At 40.3% G+C, this 10,789-nt stretch overlaps 1 protein-coding gene across 1 annotated transcript in view; it reads right to left on the minus strand.

Annotated features, from left to right (window-relative positions):
• Positions 1 to 5,805, minus strand: part of LOC107611032 — a 12,389-nt gene extending 6,584 nt beyond the window's left edge. Inside the window, exon 1 of the mRNA XM_016313002.1 lies at positions 4,927 to 5,805. Coding sequence (XP_016168488.1) covers positions 4,927 to 5,805 — 879 coding nt within the window. The remainder of the gene's footprint in view (positions 1 to 4,926) is intronic.

Here is a 10,789-nt window from a genome sequence, read left to right on the forward strand (position 1 = left end):
CGGGCTGGGGGGTTATATTTTCGAATCCACGCGGCCGCGTGGGGCACGCGGTCGCGTGGTTGGGGTGAAAATGGGGGAGACGCGATCGCGTGGGTCGTGCGATCGCGTCGCTGGAATTCGTGCTGAACGCACGACTCCAGCACCGTTTCGGCGCAACTCTCTGTCTCCTTTTGGGGTGATATGCAATCCATGCGACGCGATCGTGTCGCTCACGCGGTCACGTGGGATTGGTATTGGGTAAGTGACGCGATCGCATGGGGCATGCGATCGCGTGGGCCAATTTGTGCGAAACGCACAAGAGCCGCACGATTCCAGCCCAACTTTCTGTTCGTTGGATCCTTACGCCGATATATATATCACACGGCCGCGTGGGTCACACGTTCGCAAGGGTGGTGTTTTTCGCGATATGACGCGATCGCATAGGGCATGCGGTCGCGTCGTGCAACCTTTTTTTTTTTAACTGAAAAATGCAGGATGCAGTGATTAACATGAATGCTATGCATGATTCCAGGTTAATGTTAAAAATGAAAAGGTAAATTGAAAATAATAAACAAGAAATAGATTGAGAAAGAAGCGACCATACCATGATGGGTTGTCTTCCACCTAGCACTTTTTGTTAAAGTCCTTAAGTTGGACATTGGAAGAGTATCCTGTTATGGTGGCTTATGTTTAAATTCGTCCAAAAATTTCCACCAGTACTTGGAATGCCAATAGCCTCCGGGGTCCCAAACTAGGCATGTAAAGCTTCTGAGCAGCTTCAAACAGATATTCAGCCTCCCAGGATGACGAATGTCAGAATATAATCCATGATCCCAAGCTGTGTTTTTAGATCCGCCTCCGTTTTGATTTGTAAGTTTCCATTCGGGCGGGTTAAAAAGTAGAATCTCACCGTGGTGACCAAACGTTCTCCGTGATCCATGCAATTGAGCATGATACCAATCCGTGTACTTCGAGGTGAAGCGTGGAACCTTATTGAACTTGGTGCACCAGTTCTGAGTACGAGCCAATTCCCTCTTACTCTTAAAGCCGCAAAGAGCTCTAAGTTGGCCATCTGTTTCAAGCAAACCATATTCAAGTGAATAAGTAAAATTATAAGTTAAGGATTGTACCCACTTGAAGCTTGTATTAGGTGGTAATGGCCTTGGGATAGGTGTTTTTGGTGGTTCTGCAGGTTCCGTTTCCTTGTGCTCTTCTGTGAATTCTTCCACTTCCTTGCAAAGATCTTCAATTGTATCTGTATCCTGATCAAAGTCTTCTATGTCTTCCTCATCACTCGAGTCATAGATTGGAGGTTGAGAGAAATCTACCTCTGCATCATCTTCATATTCACTTGGAGAAAATTCTTCGATCTCAGAGAATTCACTTGCGGACGCAAGTTCATCACTAGGAGAGCTAGACTTGTGACTATCATCATCAAGGAAATTTGCTTCTTGGATTATTCCGTCTGATTCTTCGTAAACGACTTGCCTTAGAGATTGTACGGTATTCTCCTTAGCATCAATTGTATCATCTTGGACGGAGTTTTCCTCAATTCTGGATTCCCAAGGAAGTTCAGCATCTCCTAGATCTTCAACCAACTCTTCTTCTTGAACAATGACAGCTTCTTCCACTTGTTCTAGTACGAATTCATTCTCTGTCTTGTCCACTGGAGTCTCTAGTATTTCTTTCATGCTACGCTCTTCATCGGGCTGTCCACATGGAGCTGTGGTTGATCCTTGTATATTTGAGCGCCTAGTGGCCCATTGAATTAGTGCTTGCTCCAGTTGTTAAATGGTTGTTTGAAATTTAATTACTGTTTCTTTTAGGCGATCCTCTGCTTCGCGGTTTGCCGGACTTGGACATGATACAAAGGAAAGTGGTGATGATTGGGAACGATTGGATTGGTATTGGGGTAAGGAAGGATCATATGATGGCGAATGGTGAAGAGAAGCTTGTGTGTGTGGTGGTTCATATGCACGGGGTGGGGCTTGTTGGTAGTTACAAGGTTGTCCACCATGTCTTTCAGCTGGGTATGCATGGTAGAATGGTCTTTGTCCAGGATATCTTGGAGGGTGTTGCTGCCAAAAGGGTTGATTATATCCTCTTGGTTCCATCCATCCTTGATTGGTCTGACCTTGATGCACATTCCTGNNNAGAGTTCATAGTAGCAAATAAAGATAAAATGGAAAAACAAAAATAAATAAACAAGCAAAAGAAAAATATTTACAATAACCAATAATAAGGCACACGTTTAGCAGTTCCCGGCAATGGCGCTATTTTGACGATCGTGATTTCTGCCAGTAAAGAATGTCATAAAAACAGTCGCGTTGTAGATATAGTCTCTAAACCGACAAAAATCCCTTTCGTACAAACGTTTTGGGTGTCACAAGTAACAAACCCCTTAAAAATTGTTAACCGAGTATTCAAACCTCGGGTCGTCTTCTCAAGGAACTGCGAGGAAGTGTGTTCTTATTATTGGTTATAAAGGTTGTAATCGGGGTTTAGAAGGTGAGAAGAAAGTAATTTAAATGACGAGTGAATTAAATGGCAATTAAAAATAAATAATAACTGTAAAACAACTTTTGACAAGATAAGGGAAATTAGAAGTCCAACTTAGTTATCCCTCTCAACAATAATGAAAGTTGTATCTTAATTCCACTTAGTTAACCTATGAAGCAAAGGTAAGTCAAGGGACTAAATATGCTTTCTGTACTTGGATCTGGACCAAAAAGGGCTTCAGAAATTGCTGGGGGCGTATTCTGAAAATTCTGATATGTGGCCTCTGTCACGCATCTACGTGGGTCACGTGGTCGTGTCATCTGGAGCTTTTCCTTTCCACGCGGTCGCGTCAGTCACGCGTCCGCGTCGTGGGTATTCTACTCAAGGCGCGCGGTCGCGTCAGTCATGCGGCCGCGTCGCTGCTTCTTTGCTTTTGGCACGCGATCGCGTCGTCCATGCGATCGCGTGGATACCAGTTTCCTTAAAGCTCCGTTTTGCCTTCTCCTTCCATTTTTGTATGTTTTCTTTTTTCATCCTTTAAGTCATTCAGCGTTAGGGAATCTGAAGCTACTCAACACACTAATCACGGCATCGAATGGAAATAAAGGTAATTAAAATAATTAATTTTTTTAAAGCTTAGGAAACATTTTTTTTCACAATATGACATAATAAGGAAGGGAAAGTAAAACCATGCAATTAATGTGAATAAGTAGGTGAAGAGTTGAATAAATCACTCTAATTAAGCACAAAAGAACTCATGAAATATGGGTTTATCAGTTATCCTGTAGAACTCCTGAGGGATCACCTCATGCACCTCCACCTCATTGCCGAGCATGATATAATGAATCATCACAGCTCGGTCAACTGTAACCTCAGAACGGTTACTCGTAGGGATAATAGAGCGTTGGATGAACTCCAACCATCCTCGAGCAACTGGCTTGAGGTCATGCCTACCCAACTGGTATGGCTGAACTCTAGAATCCCTCTTTCACTGAGCTCTGGGGAGGCAAATATCTGCAAGAATCTGATCCAACCTCTGGTCAGTGTTGACAATAAAGGTCCTCTCGTAATTGTGGTAACTGCAGCGCCACCCTCACATTCTTGGGGCTGAAATCCATGATATGCAGAATGCCCAACACCAAACTTAAAAGGTTTGCTCGTTCCTGAGCAAAGTAAAAATAGAAAATAAGGAGAGAAAAAAATAAAAATAAAAGAGATAGAGAAAAATGGAGGAGGGGGCTTCGGCCTTGGTTAAGAGAGGGGAAAGGAAATGGGAAGAGTATAGAGGGGAAGAGTGGAAAGGAAGAGAGTAATTGGAGGTGTGGTAAAAGCGAAAGAGGAGTGGGGTATTTATAGATGGAGAAGTGGGAGGGTTTGGTCATGAGATTTTGGTGGAGGAAAATTGAATTTGAATTTTGGGTTGTTAGGAGGAGAGATTGATGGGATAGATGAGAGTGGATTGGCTGGACTGGGAGGTGAGTTTGAGAGAATCAAGGGATTTGATAATTGATGGGATGAATGAATGTGGATGAAAAAGTGGGTAAGGAGGAGAGAGAAGGAATAGGTTTGAATTGGTTAAGGTGTTGGGGATTGGAGTTTAACTATTGGCCAAAACCTTTCTTCATTCTCGAAACAGAACACTGGATGCTAAACGCCGACTCTGGCGTTTTGCGCCAGCAAAGGACTTTTTTTCATATTGGCGTTAAACACCCATTATGGACGTTAAATGCCCAAATGGGAGTGAAAATTGGTGAAGAAACCCCCCTTGTGGGCATTAAACACCCACTCCATGACTCCCTCTCTGGCACTAAACGCCCTCCCTGGCGTTTAGTGCCCAAGCTTTCTTGCTCCAGGGCATTTTGTTCTTCTGTCTAAGTCTTCCTGCCCCTGTTTTAAGCATTGCACATGATCACAAACATTAGAAAACCTAGAAAAACTATAAAAATAAAAATCAAAAACCGAACGAAATTAAAACTAAAATCAAAACAGAAATAAAATGGAAATACTAAAGGATACTTATGGCTTGGTTGCTTCCCAACAAGCGCTTCTTTACCGTCATTAGCTTGACGATCAGCTTCTACAGGGAGGAGGATCATAGGGGCTCAAGTCTTCACCCCTCATTGTGAACTTCTTTCCTGTGCTATCATGGATTAGCTCAACATGCTTAAAGGACAGGATCCTGTTCACAGTATGTGGTATGACTGAACTTTTAGTAAACACCACCTTCATGCCAAGTGAGAAGTCCTCACTAGGAATCTTCTTATTCCTCCAGCCCTTAGATAACTTCTTCTTGGGGCCTTCCTCCTTGGTGGACAAAGCACACCCAACACCAAACTTAGGTTTGATGTCAGGGAAAATAGTATTGGTTCCCACCAAAGGAGGATACTTGTGTAATGGACTCTGCATGCAAGTATCTCCTTTGTTAGAGAGTGGTGGAGGTTTAAAAACCTTGAAAACCATGTAGTCCTCATGTAACCTCAGCACCATTTCACCTCTCTCAACATTAATTATGGCTCTTCCAGTGGCTAGGAATGGCCTTCCTAGGATGATTGAGTCATCTGTATTTTCTCCCATGTCAAGTATCACAAAATCTGCGGGGAGGAATAGCTCTCCAACCTGGACCAGTACATTCTCCACTAGCCCAAATGCCTGCCTCAGAGAGTTGTCAGCCGTTTGTAGGGTTATCCTTGTTGCTTGTGCTTCTTGGATTCCCAGCTTCTTCATTGCAGACAGAGGTATCAGATTTATGCTTGAACCAAGATCACACAGTGCTTTCTCAAAAGTAATAGTCCCAAAGGTACAAGGAATCAGGAAGCTTCCTGGATCAGGCATCTTCTTGGGTAACTTTCTCTGAATCAGTGCACTGCACTCCTTGGTCAAGACCACAGTTTCATCACCTTTCAAGGCCTTCTTATCAGAGAGTAAGCCTTTCATGAATGCCATATAGGAAGGCATCTTCTCCATCACCTCAGCAAAAGGAATATTGATGTGCAACTTTTTAAAGCTTTCCAAGAACTGAGTGAAATGGTCATCCTTGGTCTCCTCTTGAAGCTTTTGAGTGTGTGGTACTTCAGGCTCCTGTGCCACCAATGGGGAATGTAACAATGTGCTTCTAGCCTTTTCTTGAGCCTTTTCTTCCTTCAATTCCTCAGCAACATGCACCTCCTTAGGCTCGGACTCTTTGACCATGGTGAGGGCCTTGCACTTTTCTCTTGGATTTACCTCTGTGTCACCAGGAAGAGTTTTAGGAGGTCTCTCAGGTATCCTCTTGCTAAATTGACCCACTTGTACTTCCAAGTTCTGAATTGAAGCTCTCGTCTCTTGCATAAAGCTGTGAGTAGTCTTGGAAAGTTCAGCAACTAGTGTGGTTAAGTCAGGAGTATCTTGGCTCTGAGAGGGTCCTTGTTACTGCTGAGAGGGTTGAAACTATTGGTTGTTAAACCTATTCTGATTGGAGCTACACTGGTTGTTATTGAAGTTTTGTTGGGGCTTCTGTGACTACTCTCTCCATCCAAAGTTAGGGTGATTCCTCCATCCCTGATTAAAAGTATTTGCATAGGGATTATTATTGGGATTTCTGGAGGTATTTTTCATATAATTAACCTATTCAGTGGTGGTTGAGCATAGCCATAAGCGTCCCCTTAGTTGTAGCTTCCATTCATGTTATAGGATGCATCTTGAGTATTGACAACTGAGACTTGCATCCTACTCAAGTGTTGAGAAATCATACTAATCTGTTAAGACATGATCTTGTTCTGAGCCAGGATGACATCCAGTGTGTCCACCTCCATGAGTCTCTTCTTCTGAGTAGTTCCAGAGTTCACAGGGTTCCTCTCAGAAGAGTAAAGGTATTGGTTGTTAGCAACCATCTCAATAAGCTCATTAACCTCTTCAGACGTCTTCTTCATGTGCAAGGAACCACCTGCAGAGTTGTCCAGTGACATCTTGGCCATCATAAAAGATCTGTACTCTGATCCATTCTAAAAATATGTTAGGAGGACACCTCCTGATCATCAGCTTGTATCTCTTCCAGGCTTCATAAAGGGACTCTCCATCTTTCTACCTAAATGTCTAAACATCCACCCTCAGTTTGGTAAGCTTCTGAGGTAGGAAGAATTTGGTCAGAAATCCAGTGACCACCTTGTCCCATGTATCCAAGCTCTCCTTGGGTTGAGAATCAAGCCACTGCTTTGCTTTGTTCCTCACAGCAAATGGGAAGAACATGAGCTTGTAGACCTCACGATTCACTCCATTCATCTTCAGAGTATCACAGATCTACAGGAAGTTAGAGATGAATAAATTTGAATCTTCCTGCGGGAGTCCATGAAACTAGCAATTTTGCTGCACTAGAGTGATCAGCTATGGCTTAAGCTCAAAATTATTTACACCAATGGCAGGTACAACTATACTGCACCCATAGAAGTCAGGAGTGGGTGTAGTGTATGAGCTAAGCGTTCTCTTTGCTTGCTCATTAGCATTCGGGTTTCCACCATTAGCGTCCATAGCTTCCTTCTCAAAAGTTTCATTGAGGTTCTCTCTAGCTTTGTAAGCTTTAGCTTGTTGTAGACGCCGCCTCAAGGTCCTCTCAGGTTCGGGATCAAACTCAAGAAGGGATTCTTTATCCTTGTTCTTACTCACAAACAAACAAGAGACAAAGAAAAGTGAAAGTCTCTATGTCAAAGTATAGAGAGCTCCCAGTGAGATATCCTATGTAAAAAAAGAAATAAAAGAAATCAAAGCAAGCAATTAAACTAAAAAAATTTTGAAAATAAGAATGAGAAAGTAACATAAAAAATTTTGAAAACTAAAAATAGAAAGTCTAAAAATTTTGAAAATAAAAAGGGGAAAACACTAAAAGATACCAAACTTAAAATAAAAAATTAAGGAAAAATAACCAAACTGAAATCGAAAATTAAAGGAAAAATAAATAATCAAAACTAAGAAAAATACCTAATCTAAGCAACAAGACAATTAGTCGTTGTCAATCACAAACAATCTCCGGAAATGGCGACAAAAACTTGGTGTGCAAATTGTGAACTCGCACAACTTAACCAGCAAGTACATCGGGTCATACAAGTAATATGTCAGGTGAGTGAGAGTCGATCTCACGAGGATTGTCGGACTGAGCAACAATGGTTATCTAATTGGCTTAGTTGGGCAAATAGAAAAGGTTGTTTGATGGTGTAATTTGCATAAAACAATAAACAAGAGAACAAAGAAAGCAATAAAAGGTTTGGTGTAAAAACAGTGAGAGAAAATAGTTAAGGTTTTCGAGATATTTACTTTTTCGGATTAAAAGTTCTTACCAAATATTTTAACAATGCATGATTCATTTCATGGAAAACTGTAGATGACTAAACCCTAATCTCTTAGTGATTCAATCTCCTCTAACCTTCATTAACCGCCACTCTCGTGGTCACTCAATTCCGATTAGAGGGTTAAGTTCAAAACTAGTTTATGGCCACAAAAATCCTAATTACCCAAAGCTAACAGGATTATACGTCACATATCCCAATTAGTTCATGTTATTAGCAATTTAGGAGGAATTTGTTTTCAAGCTGTTGTTCAAGCGAAATAACTCTCTCGAGAATCACAAGAATTCATGTAGAATAAGGGTCATACTCTCGTTCCACCTAGATTTATAAGATTAAAAATGAAAACAATCCTTGAAAATGAATCAATACATTAATCAAAATAGAAAAGTAATAGTCTTAATCCATAGAAATAAACAGAGCTCCTAACATTAACTAAGGAGGTTTAGTTGCTCATGACTTATAGAGAAAACTAGAGTTCCGAAAAGTGAAACGTGCCGAAGAGAGCGGATCTCCCAAAGGGTGAATCTTTTCCCTTTTATATCTAACCTAATTTGATTCGAAAATAAAATAAAATAATAAATCCTAAAACCAGAAGATATCATTTGTAAATAAAATTACAAAAAGATAAGATAACTACTAAAGACTAAATCCAACTAGAGATGCTTCAAGAGTGGGCCTTGTTAAAATTCAGATCAGGCTTGCTGGCGCTAAACGCCAGGTGGGTGTTTAGCGCCCCCAATGGGCAGAAACGTTGCTGGTCTCAAGGCTTGCTGGCGCTAAATGCTTGCTGGGCGTTTAGCGCCCAAGGGGGGCTGCCAGCTTCTCCTTTTCATCTCAAAACTCTGGCAAATTACTCCAAATTTTACCTGAAATCATAAAAATACTAAAATAACTCAAAGTAGCATCCAAAGAAGATTTTTGCACTAAAATAAGATAAAAATTAATAAATTCTAACTAAAAACGACTAGAAAATAAAGGAAAAAAGGGTACAAGATGCTCACGCATTATTGGGTAGGCCAAACAATAAAAAACAGAGTCTATTCACAAAAATAGGACCTGTGTGTACGCACACAGTCATGTGGATGCACAGATTAGAATGAACTTCCTGTCTCGTGCGTACGCACAACTTGCAAAACTTCCTTGTGTGTATGTACACCCTTCGTGCATACGCACGAGCATTATTACCCGTTCTGTTCTGTGTGCACGCACCATAGTGAGTGTGGGCACGCATACCATACTTGAAATTCTAGTTTTCAACAAACTCTCAGAATTTAGTTTAAAATACCAATATTTAATCACTCATAATTTTTCTACAAAATTCAGTTTTCCATCATTCTTAAACGATTTTAAAGATCTCATCACCACCTTTAATTTAAGACAAATTTCATTGAATTCCGAACTCCAAGCGGCAAGTTACGGCCCGTCGAAGTTGGTCAAAAACTCATTTTTATCAAATATTGCACAATTCTCATTTTGACAAATTCTCAAATCCAACTTGATTCAAATCACTCAATTACCATTTCTAAACATGCTAAATACTCAATCATCAAGTCTCAAATATTCCAAGCCTAATCACAACAATTTTAACTCATTCAACATAGTTCATTAACTATGTCCACTCACAACTTTATGCACAACACTCATACATCCAAATCTTCATCAATCTAACAACAATTCACTCATGGCACATTCATTACTTACCGTGACTTACCTCATAGGGGACATCTCACCTTATCTCGGCCTCTGATCCAATTTTTCATACCAATTGACATCATAATTAAGCATATCACAACTCATATCCAATACCACTCATTCATATGCACATTTATATCACTCAATAACCACTCAATTCACAAATCACAACCATTAACACAACATCAACCAATTCCATTCAATCCTACCTATCTTAGAGGCAATTAACCTAGGCATTCACATAATCTTACATGATACCTACTGGAAACTAAAACCCGTACCTCTTTGACAGCGGTTTGCACCCTTGAATCCTTCCCCTTTTCGGCAATTCCAAACTTCACCCAACATCAATCAAGCCTCTACAAAACCAAATCAAGCCATAAAATCGCAACACAACTCAACCCAAGCAAGCCAGCATTTTTATTTAATTTAGTTTCACCAATTTAATTCACATTTTACGCTAGGGTTCCACTTAAAATTATGCATAAAGGGATTAGATTTTCTTAGCTTAACCCACTCGAATTTGGGATGGAACCCACTTGGAATCTATATTAGAATACCCATAAATTACCAAAATCACAAGATTTCAACTCACATATACTCCAAAAATGCAAAATTCAAAGGAACAGAAAATTGGACAAGAATTTCAAGTTTTCTTACCATAATGTTCATGTAGAATTGAAGAGGATTCCAAGAAGAACTCGTGGATATAAACGGCTGATGCGAGCGGAAATCAACCGATTAAGAAATCAATATAGAAATACGTTGCGAGTATAGTTCATAACCAGCGAAAATCCGCTTATCAATTTAGAAAGGTTGTCACAAAATTAGAATGAAAATACTGGGAGTATGAATCCCAGGTCGTCTCCCAACGAGTTGACAAAAGAGTGCTATTTTATTAATCAGGAGTTTTCCGAGAAATTTTTGAGAGTTAGAGACAGGAAAATGAAGGATTGTGAATTGAAGCAATGTAAATTAAAAGAGATTTATATATTCAGAATAAAAAGCCTTGACTGGGGGTATGATTAATTGGAAGTTCTATCCTTGTTAGATTTTCTCAAGTGTATTATTAAAAGGTTGTTATTTTCACTTAGTTAACCCTTACTAATTAAAGGAAAGTCAAGTGATTGAGCTAACTCTTATTCGCAAATCCTAGTCCTTTCCCTTGGGAAGGACTAGCGTTAGTAAATAGAGAATTAGCCAACAACTTCTAATTTAACTAATTACTTGAGCATTCCAACTCAAGTGTCTCCTTTTAATCAACCCCAAGTCAAGTTGGGAGTCTACTCTACTAACATGAATAC

This window comes from Arachis ipaensis, chromosome B01, assembly GCF_000816755.2.
Source record: "Arachis ipaensis cultivar K30076 chromosome B01, Araip1.1, whole genome shotgun sequence".
Taxonomy (NCBI): domain Eukaryota; kingdom Viridiplantae; phylum Streptophyta; class Magnoliopsida; order Fabales; family Fabaceae; genus Arachis; species Arachis ipaensis.